Genomic DNA, 22,686 nt, shown 5'->3' on the forward strand with positions numbered 1-22,686 from the left:
TTAAAACATTTTAAGTAATCGTGCCTCTTAGTGCTCTGCTCAACTTTGACAATTGTTTTGTATGAGGGACATCCTATTTTAAAAACAAATCAATCATTAAAGGTGATCAGAGCACTCAGGGGTCTGCTTGCAAGCAGTGCTTTAACACAGCTATGGTTCTATTTAATAAAAGTTAACATCCTTCATGAATAGATGATGAATGAGTACAGGAGCAATAACAGACACTCATTTTTAAATTTGATCAGGGTCTTTTAAAAATTGGAGAGGCTTTATTCATGTAAGATAATTAAAGTGCCAACCAGGCCAATGACACATAATTTCTTTGAGCACAAAATTGTGGGCCATTTTTGTGCTTAGACAAATTATTTGGGGGTCATGGTAGTGCTGCTCTGAAAGATCCCTCTTTCACATCATAGCAACAAAAATAACAAAAGTAATTCAGATTTTGTATAACATAATGTGTCTCCAATCCAGCATTTTGTTTGCTTTCATTACTTATAGATGTTACACTGTATGTTTTCTTTTTATTCAGCTGGGTGGTGAAGGCATGAAGGTGTGTGTAGAACTTTGCGCCTGGGCCTTGCAGATTAGTGACATGCGTGCTGACACACTGACATCGTCACTTGTCTGCAAGACCATCGCCTTCCTGCTGCCCCATGACTTGGAGATCTGTCGGGCGTGTGCTCTGCTGGTTTTCTGCCAGGAAAGAAGCCTGGAAGCCTACAGGACTGTCCACCTGCTTTACATGCACCCCGATCAGGAGCCACAGCTCCACAGCAGCCCTCTCCAAACTAATGTTCGGTTCCATATTCTACAGGTTAGATTTGAACCATACAGTTCCTTTAACACAACAATTTCAGAATACAATATTACATCCAATTTGCCTGAAGTCAGGAATTTTCCAAATGAAATAAAAATAAGTTACATGTTCTAAACAATTTTTCTTTTGTTGTATTACAGATGCTCAAGGAACGCTTGTGTTTTGACCCTGAGTTTTGGAACCTCTTGACCCTGAAGACTCATTGCTTGGAGTTGATGAGTGACAAAGTCATGAAAGCTGCTGTGCTGAGTGAGCTGAATGAAGAAGAAGAGAAGGAATACCAAGAAGAGATGTTAACAAGTGTTTGTGAAAATGACTCTGGTCCTCATAGCTTAAATTCATGCCTGTGTGCTGATCCTAGATTTGTCAGCCAAGGGCCTCCAAGACAGCAGACTATAGATGGAGAGACAGAAAGGGGTGTTGCCTCATCAAAAAACACCATACTGACGAGGAGAAAATGGAGACGGCAACAACCAAGAAGGCAGCATGGTTCAGATGATGAAGCAGACCTCGGCAGTGATCCGGAGTTTAAATATCAACTCAAATGTATTTTGTCAAATGATAACCCCGTGTACTCACTAAGACGCAACCACATTAAAGTGGAAAATTCAGCGCCTGTTAATTCTGCTCCTCTAAAGGTCCCGCTAAACCGTAAGAGGGAATACCTTTCTAGGTTGGTGAAGAGCCAAATTTTGAAAAGGCAGGGTTGGAAGAAAAGGTGTTTAGAGGGCCTTCCTGGACTGGAGCCGGTACAGCCAGTAAAAGAGAAAAAGGTCAGTGGGAAGAGACGGGGCCGGCCACCAGGGAGGAAGAATTTTGCAAAAGGAGAGCTCTCTTACCCTGATAATGAAATATCCCTTTGTGAGGAGGAGTGGAATTATGAACAGACAGCTGATGTAGAACAGCGAGATATGCCTCATCTTGAGAATGAACTAGAACAGAACTTTGAACAGCCAAATATGCATCATGAAGAGATGGATGATCTTGAGAAGGAGAGAGGATTTGAGGAACATACTGACATGATCTGTGATGTCAGTATCGGTCAACATGCCAAAGAAGAGTTTCAGGCACATTTAGCTTGTCTTAGTGAGCCTCAGGCTGTCATTCCTGCTGTTGAAGGTGATCCTCAGTTGGATGGTCCAGTTTTTGAGTTTTCGGGTTGTCCAGTCGAATGGTTACACAGCTACTCGCTAAACTCAAGAATGCCTGATGTTGGGCAGCTTCAGCCTCCAGAATCCCTGCCATCAAATGTACTGAATGGGGACACGGAGCAGGACCTCCAACACACAGAGGAACCGTTAGAACAGCCAAAATCTCAGGTCAGTACTTCGGTCATCACAGCTCAGTAATTTATTGTAGTCAGGGTAATGATGTCATTTCATTGGAATTTTATGGAGCTGAGTAAAACTATACTTTCTTTTTATTAAGTGCACGCTATAGGCAATCAGAAAACTGATGATTCTATTTTCTGGAAGCCACCAGGGTGGCCATCTTGGATTTGAAATAAATGGAGGATTCATATAGGAGTTTTCCCAATATGTCTGCCACTAGATGGCCTTGGATCTTGGTTCCAATTGCTTAATACACATTTTCAGGGCACAGATTTTTATCGGCTTCCATACATGTGACTTTGCCCACATGTACGTTTTTTGTAATTGGCATCATTATATTTCTTGGCACTGAAATCTGCTGCACATCCTTTCCTGCTTGGTTACTGTGACCAGTCGGAACAAGGCATTTACTCCTTTCTTAATGCTCAGCTTCACATACAGGCCACCATACAGCTTTTCCTTAGATCTCCTCACTTCTCTCTTCACCTTATGCTACATCTCCTTTTACTCCTGTTGAATTTCTTAATCACTCTGATTATCCCAATTATTTTTGGCTAGCCTCTCCCTTCTTATACTTCCTGTTTGCACATTCCATTACCAAGTCTCCTTGGTCAGTTGTCCAAATGTCATACTGAGTTTCTCGTTGCAGCAGAGTATAACTCACACCTTTGTTTTCTGTATTATCAGCTTGTTAATTTTGGTTCATTGTGCTTTTTTTACCTTTTTATTTTAAAGGTGAAAGTCAAGAGAACATGGAAGGAACGACTTCGTACTCAACACATAAAACACCATTGCGACTTCTGTGACAAAGACTACAAAGGCTTGAATGTGATGAGGCATGCTCTCTGTCACCTAAAGAACGCTAAAGAACTCAGATGTATACTCTGTGGAAAGTACTTTAAATATTTCCCTTGTGCTAAAAAACATGTGCTGGACCACATTGAGGAAATGTGCAAGCATAAACCAGGTGACCAACAACCATCTCCTAATGCCACTGGAGCTGCTAATGGAATAGAACACAATGTGCAAGATGAGAGCCAGCATCAGAATGAAAATCAGTCCTTCATCTCTGATGATATAAAATTGAAACAGAAGCCCAGAGACAAAAATAAGGTGTCCGAGCTTGGGAGGGAAAGTCGAATTATCAGAAACCTCCGTATCCTCATGAAGAAGACATCTGCCCTGCACAAAAAGAAACCCGAGGGTAGTATACTCAATATAGACTTTAAAGAAGAGCAGGTTGTTATTAAAGATGGTGTGGTAATGGTAAGAGATCCATTTGTGCTGGAGGAGGATGGAGAAAGACAGGTGAAGGAGATGCCACAAGGGGAGGCGCCACCAGGGGAGGCAACGGAGACACCACCTGAGGAGGTGAAGGAAATGCCACGAGGAGAGGTGCCACCAAGTGAGGCAACTGAGGCGCCACCAGGGGAGGCGCCACCAGTGGAGGCCAAGGAGATACCACCAGGGGAGGTCAAGGAAATGGAGACCAAGGAGACGTCACCAGGAGAGGCGGAGGAAAAATTGGCTGACCAGGCAGAGGAGAATCCAGCAGAAGAGTATCCAGCAGGAGGAGTGGAAGAGAATTTAGCAGGAGATGTGGAGGAAAGAGTGGTTGCACAGCCAGAGGAGAAACCAGCAAGAGATAATGGACATGGTGTGAACGTTACATATCATTTGTGTCCATCAGAGACATGTGATAAAGTCTTTGCGAAGGTCAACTGTGCACTCACCAAGCATGCTATCACCCATCATATCAATGAAGAAAAGGTGTTGGAGAAGACTTTCATTTGGGGCAAACACAAGTGCGTCCTCTGCCTCAGGTAAGTTAGCTCATGTACTGTGTCATAAAATAGAGACTACTTCCCAAATAACTGTTAGCACTCCTTTCGCACTGTCACATGAATGATGTTTTTGAACTTAGAAGTGGTGTTTACCCCATCTTAAATAACGCTGCTACATCATTACTGCTCCCATTTGCTTAGATTTTTGCACTTAAGCATTATAGCAAAAACCACTTCGCAGGCCTATCTTGCTTGATGTCATAGCGAATTAAATCCAAAAAAGGGGCTGTTACCCTACTAGATTGCTGTGCAGGAATTTCTCATTTATACTTCTGTGATGTTCATGGACTGGATTTCAAGCCATAGTCAGGGACTGGAGGTGCTCAGCTTGATTATCTCAGAATTACATCTCTGCTTTTTGCAGATGAAGTGGTTCTGTTGGCTTTTTCAGACTGTGACCTTCGATGTGCACTGGGCAGGTTTGAGGCTGAGCGTGAAGTGACTGGAATGAGAATCAGCCCCTCCAAATCTGAGACCATAGTCCTCTGTTGGAAAAAGGATAGATTATCTCCTCTGGGTCAGGGTAGAGTTATTGCCTGAAGTGGATTTTATCTGGACATCTATACCTGTAAATAGTTGTATATAAACCTTAATTTACATATACCGTATTGGGTCGCATTTCACATACTAGTGTATCAAAAAGGGTGGACTTGTAACACTCGGGTTAATTTTTATGAAAATCAGATGTAATTTCTTGGAGAAGAGAAAACCTAGCAAGGCAATCTTGTTATTTTAAATCTTAGGATGTCCTTTTTCCAGTGATATGTATTTCATAACCTTTGGACATAAATAACTTTGTCAGGGGTAGATTCGGCTGGTGGCAGTGGTGATTCAGTACAGCCATTTTTTTGCTCAGATGTCTTTAAATATGGTATATTATGAAAGAACAGGTTCTTCAGAACATGTTTGACAACAGTTCCATAGATTTTGTATGAAAAGTGACTGAACAATGGTATTTTTTGCAGTAAAGGTCAGTTTCGAGAAAATTGACAAAAATGTTTTGAATTCCAATACCTTTTCCATTTATTTATGTCACCTCAATTGGCTTTTTCTCTAAAACTAAATGGAATAATTAAATCCAGACGGTTGCATTTGAAAGGTATACATGTGTATATTTTACATAATGAATTTAGAAAAAAAGTTACACTTTTTAGGCTCAGTTTGTGAAATGCGACCATTTCCAGAATATGTAATATATAAAGCTGACCGTGTGTGCTTGCTTGTGTGTTCCCTGTGCACAACCACAGTAATTAAGCAATCCACACCAAACTTGCTATGGTGGTTGGGGCCCTTAGGTTGAAAACGCAGGTGCGCGAACACAAACACACACACACGCGCATGGTCAGCCTTATATATTAGAATCATGTCTCGCTCACTGGAGCCCTTATTTTTGTAGTTCACATGGTACTCAGGTCAGGTAGCAAACATTACACTTTACTTACTACATAGTAGTGGCTAGCTAGGGTGCACTTTAATTACAGTCCGAACAGGCCACCATGTGCCCCGTGTGAGTTACAGCGCGTGTGCATACTGGCGCACGTGCACTTTAATTACAGTCACAACCTGCTCACTGGAGCCCTTATTTTCACAGTTCACATAGTCCTCAGGCCAGGTAGCAAGCATTGCACAAAAACAAAAAATGATCAGGAACAGTGGCGGTGCATGCGGAAGGAAAGTCCCTGCCTTGTTTGTCACGTCACGCCCCTGATTATTCAGGTGGTAAATTGCATTATGACACCCACCAATCCGATGGAGAACCTTAAAAGGGTCACATCCATGTCAATGTCATTGTGTGGCCACAGAGTTGTAGAGTTATAGAAGCATAAATCCAGACTAGAGAGCTGGGGTGGAGGCTTTGGATTCCTATAAGTACTTCGGGCTGTGACTGAACAGCAAACTGAACTGCACAACCCACACCAACCACATGTACAGGAAGGGACAGAGCAGGCTGTGCTTTCTGAGGAGGCTGCGGCCGTTTAACATCTGCAGGAAACCCTCATGGATGTTCTACCACCCTGTAGTATCTAGCGTCCTCTTTTACACCGTGGTGTGCTGGGGCGGCAGCACTTTCAAGGAGGACACATCCAGGCTGGACAAACTGATCAGGCGGGTGGGCTCTGTGATTGGCATGAAGCTGGACTCTGACGGTGGCAGAGAAGAGAACACTGGACAAACTGCTGGACATTATGGACGATGCCAGTCACCCTCTGCACACCATCATCAGCAACCAGAGGAGCTTCTTCAGCCACAGACTGCTTCTTCCCAAGTGCAGGACCAACAAACTGAAAAACACCTTTGTCCCTCAGGCCATCAGACTGTACAACTCCTCACTCAGGGGGAGGAGGAGTAACAGGAAGACAGAGGACGGAAGGAGAGGAACAGTAGTAGCCAGTCAACAAGTAGCAATCAGTATGTGTGGTATTTATATTTGTGTGTTTATATTTACAATTTTTTTTTTTTAATTGTCACTTTTGATGCTTTGTGTGTTTCTTCCCTGTGTGCTGCTATACAATGCTGCTGGAACCTCAGTTTCCCTGAGAGAGTCTTCCCAAGGGATTAATAAGGTTCTGTCTGATCTAATCTAAATCAGGTTTTAACAAAGCAAAAGGCACAACAAAAGCTTGTAAGCCTTTGGATTGACAAAAATGTTGTGGCTAAATGATGGGATAGTTGAAACGACATCATCATGTTAATGTATTCAAAACTGCAAACTCTGTTTTTGAAGGTTTTTGTCTTGTACTGATGATATTTTTCTCCAACAGGCAGATACAGTGTTTCCAGCATTATAAGGCCCACATGAAACTACATGATGCTGCTCTCCGGCACTTCTGCTACCACGTGGATTGCAACCAGCGCTTCCAAACCCAACAGGAATTGAAAGAGCATGTTAATACCCATCAGCCCTTCAGACCTATTTGCCCCTTTGCAGATTGTGAGAAGATCTTCTCAAACCTTCAGGGTCTTTATGAACATGAATGGAGGCATTATGTCCCAGCACCTCAAAAAGATGACCTGGAAGTGGGACCCAGCAAAACAAAGCAAAATAAAGAAGCTTCTTGGAAACAGACAGTGAAGATTGAGGAAATCTGGCAGCAGAATCAAAGGGCACACAAAGAGCATCCCTTAGCTAATCAGGTTGAGGTATACAATCTTGGAGATACCGGGCAAATGGGCAAACATGACGCTTCTCCATGTGAAATACGTGATCTGGACAGTAGTCGCTATCAGTACAAATCAGAAAATCTTGCAGAAAGAACAGTTGGTTATAGGCCTTTAGACAGCAACAGAACCTTTCTCAACGGATACGAATATGAAATGAAAGGCCAGGTGTCACGAGAGATTTCAGATTCAAAAAGTCCAAGGAAAACGCATCGAAAGAGAGTTCCGTTGGATCCCTTGGATGTCAAAGATCGAAAAGATGTAGCCTGTTTATGTGACGGAGTCCAAGAGAAAATGGTACAACCACACATTACTGAGCACAAAAGTTTCATACCTGATGATCCCTCCCATAGGTCTTATGAAAAAGCCCCCTTCTCACGGCCACCACCTTCCACCTACCTTAATGAGTCTGTGTTGGCAATGCGTAAGAGGAGTAAAGTTGAAGAGAGTCCTCCAAAGAAAAGTTTATGGCATTGGAAGAAAAAGGAGACTGCCAAAGAACAGGAGAAGCAGATTGATGATGTGGCTCCTGCACCGAAGATTAGATATCGCTGCATCAAATGTCTGTCGTCCTTCAGCACTTCAGAAGAATTACAGGAACACCAAGCCCTCAACACCTGCTCGTCACTCTTTGGCTTTGATTCAGATGATGAAAGTGAGTACGCTGAACTTCAGTTGGTTCACTATAAAATGTGCATCAAAGCAATTAAGTCTGTTTTTGCTAGTACTTATAATTTTGAACACAGTCTGTGAAAGAATACAGTAGTGTTCAGAATAATAGTAGTGCTATGTGACTAAAAAGATTACTCACCTGTTTCTTCCACAAAATTGACAAACTCACTGATTGAATGCCACACTACTATTATTGTGAACTTTTCTACTTTTTTTTACTAATAGCCCAAATTCATAGCCTTAAGAGTGTGCATATCATGAATGCTTGGTCTTGTTGGATTTGTGAGAATCTACTGAATCTACTGGTACCTTTTTTCCCATGTAACAATAAGAAATTGAAATTGGGACGACGTGTAAAATGTAAAAACAGAATACAATGATGTGCAAATCCTCTTCAAGCTATATTCAGTTGAGTACACCACACCACCACTTTTTTGAAATGTGTTGCAGGCATCCATTTCAAAATGAGTAAATATTTGCACAAAAACAAAAAAGTCTGTCAGTTTGAACATTAAATAGCTTGTCTTTGTGGTGTATTCAATTGAATATAGGTTGAAGAGGATTTGTAAATCATTGTATTGTGTTTTTATTTACATTTCACACAATGTCCCAAATTCATTGGAATTGGGACATTGTGTGAGTACCAGTAAAATACATTATCAAGGTAACTGGATCTGCTCATCATTGTGCTGATTTTCACAATCACATTTACATAAAAAGTCTAAGGTGCCTAAAACACGGCAGGATGTTAGACAGATGAAGTGCTTGTGTTTCTAATTCATCTGAACAAAGCTCTAACTGTGTTCCTGTTTCTATTTGTAGATCAGTAGGAAGTGGATCTGTGACTGATACAGTCTACGGACAGACTCACGGCCTTCACAATAAGAGCATGTTATCCAGTGAGGACATTGTTCTGGTACAACACTAGAATCCTTCCTTCGCTCCCATATGTAATATGGATTGTATCACATAGAAAACAGAGGACCCCCTGCCCCCCTTTTATTTTTGGAAACATTGTCACAATGTTTTTTTTTTTTTTGTACTGTTGAATAATGCTCTGTATGAGAGATTTCTGTTGAAAACAGTAGTAATCAAACAGTGATAGAGGTATTTAATATAAATTTATACATATTTATTTTTCTTTTTAAACAAATTCTGTTGAGATTATATTCTATTCAGCCTAAAAGCAGCACTGATCATGGACAGGAATGAATTTTTGGCTCACAAGTTCCATCCAATTACAAAAATAATCAGGGTTAATATTTTCCATTTCTATATATATATATATATATATATATATATATATATATATATATATATACACACACACACACACACACCACTGTATCTGTCCATCACAATCAAACAGGATTTCTCTGGTTCTGCAAGACAAAACTTGATTTATTCAGACTCAAACAATACTTAATTTGGTAGAAAAGGAAATAAAAAAAAATACACAGATTGCAAAGACTTGTCAGTAAAATGAAATAAAATGACTGTTTTCTCAAAAAGCACACTTGACAAGACTATTTGTGCAGGAGGAGTAACTAAGTATAATTGATTTTTGCATCATATATTAGAGACAGGCTTTTATTTCAGTTTTTTTCCAGTTATAAGTATAATTTTGATATTTAGAAAGAAACCTCTGCTTTTTTTAATAAATTCATTGTTGATGTCTTTTGGCTTTACCAAATACTTCCTGTGTTTTTGGAATTGTGTGTTACAAATAATTATGATACACACATGTGGTGATGCTTGCTTTGCTGCTCTACATTTTCTGTTGTAGCACTTAAACAAGTTAATGAATGTCTGAGGTTGGGGAGTCTGCGCTTCAGTGTTTAGGCTGTTGTAAAAGGGGACGTGGGCACTGTTGATGTCAGGGTCACACCCCGTTATCTACACGTAGCAGTAACGATAGGACGAGCACACTCAGTCCGCTGAGTTCATGTTTGTTTTTGCAGTCTTCCATAATTAAAAAGGCAGTGGTGGTTGTTGTGTCCATCTGCGCATCTAGTGTTCATATGTGCATCGCTTCCTCCAAACTGACATATACAGTTAAGATTTTTGGAGATATTTTTTTTCTACCCCAGCATATTGTGCGTGCTGGTTTTAGTACTTATTGTATATAAAGTGAGTTTTTCAGCATATTCCCAAGTCAGAATTCTGACTGTCTTTGTTATCACAGTCATCTTCTGCAACTCATCAAACTCTCAGACAGGATCATAAACGTGTGTGAATGTGTTTTCTCACACAGTCCCCTTGTACAGCATATCAACAGAAACACTTTTCTTAGTGCCAAGGCTGAATCAGTGTTAACACTTTAAGGCTTTTCAATGCAGAATAAGTCAAACATTATCATTGGAAATACAGGTAGCTTTGAGTTAAAGTTTCTTTGTACTGTTATTTGATGACGGGGAATACGTATGATGACATTGGTCATTTAGTTTGTACATGCGTTCCAGCTGGTTGCATTTGTTTATAACCTTTGTAATGTCATGGTTTTATGGATCTGTGCACTTAAACATGCTTATTTATATGTATAAATGTGAATAGATTGGATTTGTAATAACGATGATTTCCACTCTATTTTTTCTAAAGAAAAGGTGATTACATTTGTTTGAATAAAAAATTGATCAATCTAAGTTACAGTATGTATGCCAAGCTTGTTTTTTGTTTTTAACACCAGTGGAAAATCACACATTACTCAGTTTATATCAGGAAAGCTGACATGACACCCCCCCATGAGATCTAATGTGTTTTCAAAGTGTTCTTTTATTATATTTATTTTTTAGCAGTGCATATGTTCAGTGTGGTAATGCATTTACGTCTCAAATTTAACACACATAAAAGTTCATTTCACAACGATAAATGTAATTTTAGTAGTACATGCATCATCACTGTCTCACCATTTTTATTTAAGACAAAACTTGACTGAATTTGGACTTGTTTCATGGATATTCTGTTAGCATAAACAGGACAATGCCTCACATTTTATATTTACAAACCTATTGCACTTAAAGATTCTTATCAGTGTGCATAACACCATTTATCAAACTTATTTTCACTGCATTTCAATTAAGTTGATTGGATGATAGTTGTCACTCTGAAAATTCCAATGTTACTTTGAGGCCATTTCTGACATCCTGAAAGAGGACAACATAATAAGACAAACACCATTTCATACTCTTTCATTCAGCATTGCACATGCTATTCAGTCATACTACATTAATTCAAAGAGAGAAAATAGAATTACATTTTGAGGTGCTCATTTCAAAGGTTCTGCATTACACATTCCTGATCCAAAGTCCTCTAAAGAGCAGAGAACATCAGTGTACATAACTAATTTATAGACAAGAATAGACATATGGTGCTTAAAACATTTTTTTAACAGTTGGAATGCAAGTCCTTAACACGGGGAAGACTCTCAAAGAGTCATCTAATGAACACACCATTATTATTTTCTATATTTGATCATTCAGGTAAACTAGTAAGTTGTTAACTGTACACTGAAGACAATGTTACCTTCTCTGGATAACAGTCTTGAGGCTTGCATAACCAAACTCAGTTGTTGCATTCTCACATGTTTCTATATTCACATTTCAAGATCAGATAAAAAAAACTACCTGTGATTAACCATGCATGCATAGAATTAATGTAAACAGCTGGTCAGCAAAAATGTATAATGCTGTAAGAACTACTGCATATTCAGTTCTGATATTTTGGATTCTGGTTGATACAGGTGAAGACCAGTGACATCCCACATTGGGAGCTTTTAACATGATGTGTAGTTGTTCAGTTAGTTTAAATCAGAATGTTGGTACAGTGGAGCATCTCTGAGCATACACAAGTACAGAAAGCATTTTGCATGCAATTAACACGGCGAGCAGGATTAACATGCACGATGACCTGAACATAGACAGGCCCATCAAAGTTGGGAAGCCTTGTTGCTCATCAGTGTCCTGTTGCTTGTTTTTAAGTTTATGCAGGCAGATAAGCAGAAAACCTGCAAACTATCCAAACTGATTTAGCTAAAAATACTCATACAAACTTCATACTTTCAGCACTGTTTTTGAATAATTTATTGTAAATCTTGTACTCGACAAGGACAGTACAAATTTTCAGTGATTCACGCAAAACTGAATTGTGGTATAAATACCTCTCAAGAGCTTCAAAATTGCATGCAAAGATGATAACCCAAATGGGAACAGTTTTAATAAAACTTCATTAAACCTCACATAAATTTTGCTTTAAAAAAAGTTAGCAGCAGTTTTCTCATTTGTAGTGGAAGACAAGGACAAGCAGTGCACTAGATAAATCAAACGGGAGGGAACAAAGACAGCATTCAAGTATAAAGTGCACCGTACTTCCATCGCAGAATGAAAACTGAATTCTGCATTCACACAGTTCTGAAAATTTATCACCAAAGAGATGACCTCAAAAAGCATAGAAGTAACTAGCCTGTGCAAATTTCATAACATGCAAGTTCTGATGTGTCACTGCAAAATGTTGACGTAGCAAACATTAAACTGTTTAATATGCCCATATAACACCGTGGTGTCTCCATTCTTGATCAATGTGGAGACACCACATAATCACAGACAATCCAGTGGCAAATAGTCACGGCTGACACCCTGAAATATTGACCACAAACCTGCAGTCAACCACGCTCCTATTCTTGTACTTTTCTATTTTACCATGTAGCTTGTAAAAGTTATAAAAGTTGATTCATGCATTGTGAAAGAGTTTCAGTAGCTATAGCACCATCTTATGGTGGATGGACATACATAGAGATGCACACAGATAACAGGTGTGTATCAGTATCTGCTTGGCTGTGGCTTGGCTGGAGTACTCTGAGTAAAGTTTGTGGTTATGTAAATATTGTGGGGTATATATGTGGGCCTGTCCATAAATGATCCAACAAAGTAGTGAATTAAACTGAGATGGTTGACAGTTCCTGTGACTTTATCGAGTTGCTGGTGTTTAAAACTAGCTGCACCAGATTGAATGATCACATCAGTAATTACTGTTTTGCAGGAATACCTTAATTTTCAGGATTTTTAGGATTGTGTGCAACTACTGACATTAGCACATTGTCATGCTAAATACGGTTGATGCTATTCTGCGCTTAACGGTGGCCTATGTGAACCACTGTATTAAAGACATATTGCTTCCAATTCTGCGCACATCCAAAAATTTCCCCAAAACCATTCATTGTGGGAGAGTCGTTGTACAACCCCAATTCCAATGAAGTTGGGACGTTGTGTAAAATGTAAATAAAAACAATACAATGATTTGCAAATCCTCTTCAACCTATATTCAATTGAACACACCACAAAGACAAGATATTTAATGTTCAAACTGATAAACTTTATTGTTTTTGTGCAAATATTTGCTTATTTTGAAATGGATGCCTACAACATATTTCGAAAAAGCTGGGACAGTGGTATGTTTACCACTGTGTTACATCACCTTTCCTTCTAACAACACAACAAGCGTTTGGGAACTGAGGACACTAATTGTTGAAGCTTTGTAGGTGGAATTCTTTCCCATTCTTGCTTGATGTACGACTTCAGTTCAACAGTCTGGGGTTGCCGCTGTTGTATTTTGCGCTTCATAATGCACCACACATTTTCAGTGGGCGACAGGTCTGGACTGCAGGCAGGCCAGTCTAGTACCCGCACTCTTTTACTACGAAGCCAAACTGTTGTAACACGTGCAGAATGTGATTTGGCATTGTCTTGCTGAAGTAAGCAGGATCGTCCCTGAAAAAGACGTTGCTTGGATGGCAGCATGTGTTGCTCCAAAACCTGGATGTACCTTTCAGCATTGATGGTGCCATCACAGATGTGTAAGTTGCGCATGCCATGGGCATTAACACACCCCATACCATCACAGATGCTGGCTTTTGAACTTTGTGCTGGTAACAATCTATGTAGATGGTGTTTTTCCTCTTTTGTCTGGAGGACACGACGTCCATGATTTCCAAAAACAATTTGAAACGTGGACTCATCGGACCACAGCACACTTTTCCACTTTGCGTGTGTCCATTTCAAATGAGTTTGGGCCCAGAGAAGGCGGTGGGTGTAGATGTATGGCTTTCGCTTGGATGGTAGAGTTTTAACTTGCACTTGTAGCGACAAACGGTGTTAACTGCCAATGGTTTCCTTTACACAATGATGTCGGTTTTTAATTGCAGTGCCGCCTGAGCGATCAAAGGTCACATGCATTCAGTGTTGGTTTACGGCCATGCCAATTACTTGTAGAAAGTTCTCCAGATTTTCTGAATCTTCTGATTATATTATGGACTGTAGATGATGGAATCCCTAAATTCCTTGCAACGTAACCTTGAGAAACATTGTTGAACTGTTGGACTACAACCCCTGGCAGAAATTATGGAATCACCGGCCTCAGAGGATGTTCATTCAGTTGTTTAATTTTGTAGAAAAAAAGCAGATCACAGACATGACACAAAACTAAAGTCATTTCAAATGGCAACTTTCTGGCTTTAAGAAACACTATAAGAAATCAAGAAAAAACAGATTGTGGCAGTCAGTAACAGTTACTTTTTTAGACCAGGCAGAGGAAAAAAAATATGGAATCACTCAATTCTGAGGAAAAAATTATGGAATCACCCTGTAAATTTTCATCCCCCAAATTAACACCTGCATCAAATCAGATCTGCTCATTGACATTGACCCTATGTGTCTTTTTGCAAGGAATGTTTTTGCAGTTTTTGCTCTATGGCAAGATGCATTATCATCTTGGAAAATGATTTCATCATCCCCAAACATCCTTTCAATTGTCCAAAATATCAACATAAACTTGTGCATTTATTGATGATGTAATGACAGCCATCTCCCCAGTGCCTTTACCTGACATGCAGCCCCATATCATCAATGACTGTGGAAATTTACATGTTCTCTTCAGGCAGTCATCTTTATAAATCTCATTGGAAAGGCACCAAACAAAAGTTCCAGCATCATCACCTTGCCCAATGCAGATTCGAGATTCATCACTGAATATGACTTTCATCCAGTCATCCACAGTCCACAATTGCTTTTCCCTAGCCCATTGTAACCTTGTTTTTTTTCTGTTTAGCTGTTAATGATGCCTTTCGTTTAGCTTTTCTGTATGTAAATCCCATTTCCTTTAGGCGGTTTCTTACAGTTCAGTCACAGACGTTGACTCCAGTTTCCTCCCATTCGTTCCTCATTTGTTTTGTTGTACATTTTTCGACTTTTGAGACATACTGCTTTAAGTTTTCTGTCTTGACGCTTTGATTTCTTCCTTGTTCTACCAGTATGTTTGCCTTTAACAACCTTCCCATGTTGTTTGTATTTGGTCCAGAGTTTAGACACAGCTGACTGTGAACAACCAACATCTTTTGCAACATTGCGTGATGATTTACTCTCTTTTAAGAGTTTGATAATCCTCTTGTTATATGGCTGGGGGGGCCTGGCTGCCGGTTTGTTTGTCTTTTTGTTTTCCTCCCAGGTGGCGTGCATTTGGGACTGAGTGGCTGTGTTGCTGAGGCTGTCAGGACCTCACCCTGATCACCTGCGACTCGTCAGGACTCACAGCTGAGGTGCATCTGGATGGATTGGAGCATGTTGGCATTTAAGACTGGAGTGCACAGTGTGTATTTGCCAGAGACTCGACCTTGTGACCAGACGGGTGAGATCGTCGTCTCGGGAGCCATCTCATCAGCAGCGGATGCTGAGAAACGTCCAGGTTTGATGCACAGTCTGTGAAAGAGGAGGGGGTGAGGTCTCACGCTCGTCAGCACACTTCCTGAGGTACGTTAGATTTTGTGACTAACAGTTATACAGTCAGTAAATGTGGTGTCCCTCACACCTTATTGTATTGAGCTGTTTGTTAGTCATGTATCAGCTTCCACTGCGGTGGAGTTTTGTGAACTGGATGTTCCATGCCTGCAGGTTGGAAGCTGATCAGCAATCAAGCCAGGAAGTGTTTGCTGTTTGTACACCTTTAAGTGTTCTGTGTGTAGAGTGTGGACTCACATAATGGTTCCTTCTTTCACAGACTCGGTTGTTGCGGCCACCTGGGGGGTGTCGGCGGGGTCCTTGGGTCCGAAACAGCTTCTGGCTCCGGACCGTTAGCGCTGCTGGGAGCGCACCACGCCAGACCGCACCTTTCTGTATTATCACTGTTATGTATTAAATTCAGTTAGCCTTTGTACCGTGCTCTGCTTATTTCATACTGGGTCCTTCAAACGCTGGTCGGTTCTCCGAGCTGCGTCCGACACATAACACCTCTCCTGTTTCAATTGACATCTCTCGTGTTGGAGCCATAATTCATGTCAGTCCACTTGGTGCAACAGCTCTCCAAGGTGTGTTCACTCCTTTTTAGATGCAGACTAACGAGCAGATCTGATATGATGCAGGTGTTAGTTTTGGGGATGAAAATTTACAGGGTGATTCCATAATTTTTTCCTCAGAATTGAGTGATTCCATATTTTTTTCCTCTGCTTGGTGTAAAAAAGTAACCGTTACTGACTGCCACAATCTTTTTTTCTTGATTTCTTATAGTGTTTCTTAAAGCCAGAAAGTTGCCATTTGAAATGACTTTAGTTTTGTGTCATGTCTGTGATCTGCTTTTTTTCTACAAAATTAAACAACTGAATGAACATCCTCCGAGGCCGGTGATTCCATAATTTTTGCCAGGGGTTGTATTTTTTCACACAGTTGTTCACAAAGTGGTGATCCTCACACCATCTTTGCTTGCAAAAGGCTGAGCCTTTTGGGGATGCTCCTTTTATACCAAATCATGACACTCACCTGTTTCTAATTAGGTGTTCTTTGAACATTCATCAACTTTCCCAGTCTTTTGTTGCCCCGTCCCAACTTTTTTGAAATGTGTTGCAGGCATCCATTTCAAAATGAGCAAATATTTACACAAAAACAACAAAGTCTATCAGTTTGAACATTAAAAATCTTGTCCTTGTGGTATATCCAACTGAATATAGGTTGAAGAGGATTTTCAAATTATTGTATTGTTTTTGTTTACATTTTACACAATGTCCCAACTTCACTGGAATTGGGGTTGTAGTTACTAGTTATGTTTTTTGTTTTTAAATAATCCTACTCTTTAAATAATTTATATGCATTTGCTTTATCAGCTTTTAATACTCATTCATTCACTCATTTTCAGAACCCCTTAGTCCAGTTAAAGGTCTATCCTAGTGGCCATTTGACAAAAGGTGGGGTACACCTTGGATAGCCCGTTAATCTATTGCAGGCCCGACACATATAGACAGAAACACATTCACATGCTCTCTCACAGCTGCAGGCAATTTAGGAAGGAAGCCAGAGAACCCGGACACAATGCACACAAACACAGGGAGATAGATCATGCAAACTCCAGACAGAAAGGACCAGGGATCTCCTCACTGTGTACAAAAACACTCCATATGTTACTTTCACGAGGGGACAGCTATTATTTTGCACGAATAACTTGAATTCATCAATTACCTACTGCATATTTTCATAACAAAAATTTAGATTTTTTTTTTGCGTGGGAGCAGGGCACTGCCAACCAGAAATCAAAAACCAACCACAAATTAATGTCAACCAGAAATCAAAAATAATTTGCTGTGTGACATCTGAAATAGGAGAAACGGTCAAAGAAACATAAAATATAATCATTACATTTAAATCGTAAAGCTGATTCATGACTCCACTAAATCCTATGGTTCAGTACGCTTGCTATGTTATTGCCTGAAGAACATGTGCACCAACATGCGTCCAAACAGCATCTGTAAATGTGTGCAGCTTTTACAGCCTGTCTGAGCGTATCTAAGCTGACCAAGCATGCCGGAGATCAGGTTTGCATAGCACATACACCGTGTGTACACCTGGACATGCTTGGACTGACACCAGCTTGCTTTGTGAACAACACACAAGTCAATCAATCAATCAATCAACTTTTTTCTTGTATAGCGCCAAATCACAACAAACAGTTGCCCCAAGGCGCTCCACATTGCAAGGCAAGGCCATACAATAATTATGAAACACAGTCTACGTCTAAAGCAACATAACCAAGGGATGGTCCAGGGTCACCGATCCAGCCCTAACTATAAGCCTTAGCGAAAAGGAAAGTTTTAAGCCTAATCTTAAAAGTAGAGAGGGTATCTGTCTCCCTGATCTGAATTGCGAGCTGGTTCCACAGGAGAGGAGCCTGAAAGCTGAAGGCTCTGCCTCCCATTCTACTCTTACAAACCCTAGGAACTACAAGTAAGCCCGCAGTCTGAGAGCGAAGCGCTCTAATGGGGTAATATGGTACTACGAGGTCCCTAAGATAAGATGGGACCTGATTATTCAAAACCTTATAAGTAAGAAGAAGAATTTTAAATTCTATTCTAGCATTAACAGGAAGCCAATGAAGGGAGGCCAACACGGGTGAGATATGCTCTCTCCTGCTAGTCCCCGTCAGTACTCTAGCTGCAGCATTCTGAACCAACTGAAGGCTTTTTAGGGAACTTTTAGGACAACCTGATAATAATGAATTACAATAGTCCAGCCTAGAGGAAATAAATGCATGAATTAGTTTTTCAGCATCACTCTGAGACAAGACCTTTCTGATTTTAGAGATATTGCGTAAATGCAAAAAGGCAGTCCTACATATTTGTTTAATATGCGCTTTGAATGACATATCCTGATCAAAAATAACTCCAAGATTTCTCACAGTATTACTAGAGATCAGGGAAATGCCATCCAGAGTAACGATCTGGTTAGACACCATGCTTCTAAGATTTGTGGGGCCAAGTACAATAACTTCAGTTTTATCTGAGTTTAAAAGCAGGAAATTAGAGGTCATCCATGTCTTTATGTCTGTAAGACAATCCTGCAGTTTAGCTAATTGGTGCGTATCCTCTGGCTTCATGGATAGATAAAGCTGGGTATCATCTGCGTAACAATGAAAATTTAAGCAATACCGTCTAATAATACTGCCCAAGGGAAGCATGTATAAAGTGAATAAAATTGGTCCTAGCACAGAACCTTGTGGAACTCCATAATTAACTTTAGTCTGTGAAGAAGATTCCCCATTTACATGAACAAACTGTAATCTATTAGACAAATATGATTCAAACCACCGCAGCGCAATGCCTTTAATACCTATGACAAGTGGATTTATGATTTTTGTTGGGGGGGAGGGGGATCACAAAACTAGGATATACAGTTCTATTCAAAATAACTGTGTGTTTAAAAAACTGAGTAAAGCTCACAATCCTTTTTATAGCTTTTATTTCCATCCAATGCATTGGGAATGATGCTCATTCTGTTCCAAATCAAAACAAGAAGAATTGTTTTTAATAAAATTTGTTACTACTTTGCAGAAAGTGAAGAAAACGTAATATCAGGCTGTTCATAAAAATAGCAGTGTCTGAATTTTTCTTTCTGTTATCCTTGTTACACTCTTACATGATTGTCGTACATGTCTCTCTGAAAATCTGAGTAAAATGGGTCGTTCCAGACATTGTTCAGCAGAACAGTGTACTTTGATTAAAAAGTTGACTGGAGAGGGAAAAAGAAAGAAGTACAGAAAATTATATGGTACTCAGCTAAAATGATCTCAAATGGTTTAAAAAGGAAAGAAAAAACAGAAAGACGTGGAAGAAAATGGAAAACCACCATTCGAAAGGATTGAAGAATAGCAAGAATGGCAAAGACTCTAGGGTGATCAAAGAAGGTTACCTGTGAGTATTGTAACAATTAGAAGACGCCTACGTATGTGAAGACAAGCTATGGGCTACAACCCCCCCCCCAAGTCCCATTTTTGAACAAAATAACATGCTGAAGAGGTTACAATTTGTCAAAGAACACACTGACTGGCCTAAAGAGAAATGGCGCAACATTTTGTGGACTGATGAAATCAAGGTTGTTCTTTTTGCGTCATGGGGCCACAAACAGTTTGTCAGATGACTCCAAAAACTAAATTCAAGCCACATGTTTCTCATACTATGGTGTCAAGCCTGTTTATCACATACCAGGGATCATGGATAAGTTGGAAAACATCAACATACTTGAAGAGGTCATGCTGCCTGATGCTTAAGAAGAAATGCCCTTGAAATGGGTATTTCAACAAGACAATGACCCAAAACACACCAGCAAGTGAGCAACATCTTGGGTCCAGACCAACAAGTTTAATGTTATGGAGTGGCCAGCCCAATCCTGGGACTTTAATCCAAGAGAAAGCATGTAGGGTGACATCAAAAAATGCTGTCCCTGATGCAAAACCAAGAAATGCAGAGGAACTGTGGAATGTAGTCCAATTGTCCTGGGCTGGAATACCTGCTCACACTGCCAGAATTTGGTTGACTCCATGCAACACAGATGTGAAGCAGTTCTCAGAAACAATGGTTATACAACAAAATATTAATTCAGTGATTCACAGAAAAGCTTAATCTTCAGGCATTTTTCAGTTTATACAGTAAATGTTTGAGATTGTAAAGAAAAATGCAGACACTGCCATTTTTGAACAGCCTAATATTCCTAAAAACATTTTGTCATGTTTTAATTTGGAAAAGAATGTGCAGTGCTCTCAATGTATTTTTGCGTGTATGGAAATAAAAGCTTTTTAAAGATTTTAAGCTTTCACTTTTTTTTTTTAAACACACTGCTATCATTTTGAATACAACTGCATACAGAAAACTTTAAAGTGATTTTTGTGTTCACCAGGCAAAAGTGCATAAAATACACCCAAAAGTGTTCAGGAAGCGAACTCTATATTGTTCAGTGTCATGACTTCCAAACACAGGACGTACAACAGACGCTCCTCTGACAAGGAACCAGAGTTTGTTTTGCATAAGATTATTTGCCTTGTAAAACCTCCTGATTTTCAATGCGAATCCAGCTCAGCAGTAAGTACAAAGATGCAGGAAGACATTGTGTGCATGTAGATATGTATGTGCGTCAGTGAGTGCTGTTGGTGCTCCAGTCATAAGGGAGGTAGGTGACTTTGGTCTTCCCAGCAGAAAGGACACTCTGCAGGCTGGTCTTCTTCGGAGAGTCGCCCATGTGCTCCAGCACCCAATTCAACAGCTGCAGTACAAATGGTACAGTCAGAAACAAGAACACACACACACACACAAATGTTCAATACGTATCATTCCACCAATACACATCTATTTTATTCATGGTTTTGTCATCATTTACATTTGAGCTCCTTTAGGCAGCAAGTCAGAATTTGCCAACAGTAGCAGGCCACTGAGGTGCAACTCAGCACACCTGCGAGTTGTCATAGTAGTCGTTTTGGGCTTTAAAGTTACGTATTTTTGTTTTAGCTTTCCAACTTGATTTGGGAACTTACTTGGATACAAATTTGAGCTTTGCTGCCAATACTAAAATTACACCTTTAAGAAGCATGCACACAGGTGGAGCACTGGATCTCGCCGACCAAACAGTCCCTCCTAAAAATGGGTCCGCCCTGCCTTCACTACACATGCGTCATCAGCCGCGGTTCACAGATTATCACCTCGTTTCTGCTTAAAAATGCACTCCAGTCATCATCTATCTCAGCGACAGATGTCTGAAGCCTTTGTGCAACAATCATTTCCACATAAATTCAGCATTGTTTCATCATAGAAGACAGGGGAAGTGATCAGAGCGCCACGGCTACACGAGCTGCAAGCTGATGGTCATTTCAAAGCGTCACAGATTATCGCCTCATTTCTACATATAACAGACTTTAGAATGATTTAGGAGGCTTTACCTTGTCATCTGATGGTTAATAATCTCATTAATCCATCTGATCACTTTGGGTGAAGAGAGTGTGTTTTAGAAAAGCGGCTGAGCTCCGAAATGACGCATGTGCAGTGGAGGCAGGGCGGGCCAATTTTTTAGGGGTGGACCGTTCAGTCTGTGATACCAGCACACTCCACTTGTCTAGAGTCCCTTACGAGAGTAGTGATATGAGTTGGGAAAAAAAAAGTCACGTGACTCATGGTGCCATTTTAGGGCCAAAATAGTGTTCACTGTTAATCTGTCTGCATGTAAATCCAGCTATTTTATTTATTATTTGCTGAAAATGCTGGGTTGCTGTGCATTTGGATGCACAAAGAGACACAACAAGGGCATCAAGATGTACAGATTCCCTTCAGATCTGAACAGAATAAAAATTTGGGAAAATAAAGTCAGCAGTGTGGGATGGAAGCCGACATAATCTTCAAAGATTTGCAAGGTAAAATTATTGTTCAGTCCCATGTACTGTAAAACTCACCTAAACCGTCATCATATAAACTGGATATTCGCAGTCACCGGACAAAAAAAAATCCCAATATTTTTGTATTGTTTTCCATGTTATAAACACCGTATATAATGGATTTTATATAACTGGTTTTTTGCTCACATCGGATAAAATGTACTAGACTGGACTGCAGGCAGGCCAGTCTAGTACCCGCACTTTATTACTTCAAAGCCATGCTGTTGTAACACGTGCAGAATGTGTCTTGGCATTGTCTTTCTGAAATAAGCAGGATCGTCCCTGAAAAAGACGTTGCTTGGATGGCAGCATGTGTTGCTCCAAAACCTGGATGTACCTTTCAGCACTGATGGTGCCATCATAGATGTTTAAGTTGCCCATGCCATGGGCACTAACACAACCCATACCATCACAGTTGCTGGCTTTTGACCTTTGCGCTGTTAACAATCTGGATGGTGTTTTTCTTCTTTTGTCCGGGGGACACAACATCCATGATTTCCAAAAACAATTTGAAATGTGGACTCATCAGGCCACAGCACACATTTCTACTTTGTGTCTGTCCATTTCAAATGAGCTCGGGCCCAGAGAAGGCGGCTGTGTTTCTGGATGTTGTTGATGTATGGCTTTCGCTTTGCATGGT

General features: G+C 40.2%; 2 protein-coding genes across 6 annotated transcripts in view; one reads left to right on the top strand and one right to left on the bottom strand.

Moving 5' to 3' along the window:
* Positions 1–22,686, top strand: part of LOC117525384 — a 41,021-nt gene that overhangs the window by 15,782 nt on the left and 2,553 nt on the right. Inside the window, exons 8-13 of one of the 2 annotated variants that reach the window (XM_034187240.1) lie at positions 533–817; positions 961–2,139; positions 2,887–3,974; positions 6,758–7,809; positions 8,649–8,667; positions 13,598–13,599. In XM_034187240.1, coding sequence (XP_034043131.1) covers positions 533–817; positions 961–2,139; positions 2,887–3,974; positions 6,758–7,809; positions 8,649–8,656 — 3,612 coding nt within the window. In that variant the 3' untranslated portion in view covers positions 8,657–8,667; positions 13,598–13,599. Of the gene's footprint in view, positions 1–532; positions 818–960; positions 2,140–2,886; positions 3,975–6,757; positions 7,810–8,648; positions 9,008–13,597; positions 13,600–22,686 lie in introns of those variants that run through there. The other variant, XM_034187239.1, reaches the window with a different exon arrangement.
* zgc:152951 (uncharacterized protein LOC569013 homolog) overlaps positions 2,151–22,686 on the bottom strand; it is a 44,666-nt gene continuing 24,130 nt past the window's right edge. For 3 of the 4 annotated variants that reach the window (XR_004565031.1, XR_004565032.1, XR_004565029.1), the window contains 3 exons: positions 20,166–20,887; positions 15,481–15,485; positions 2,151–2,161 (listed from right to left, as the gene is read on the bottom strand). Coding sequence is in view for 1 of the 4 variants with exons in the window: in XM_034187241.1 (XP_034043132.1) it covers positions 20,759–20,887 (129 nt within the window). In the remaining 3 variants the exon portion in view is untranslated. Of the gene's footprint in view, positions 2,162–15,480; positions 15,486–19,174; positions 20,888–22,686 lie in introns of those variants that run through there. The other variant, XM_034187241.1, reaches the window with a different exon arrangement.

This window comes from Thalassophryne amazonica, chromosome 14, assembly GCF_902500255.1.
Source record: "Thalassophryne amazonica chromosome 14, fThaAma1.1, whole genome shotgun sequence".
NCBI lineage: Eukaryota > Metazoa > Chordata > Actinopteri > Batrachoidiformes > Batrachoididae > Thalassophryne > Thalassophryne amazonica.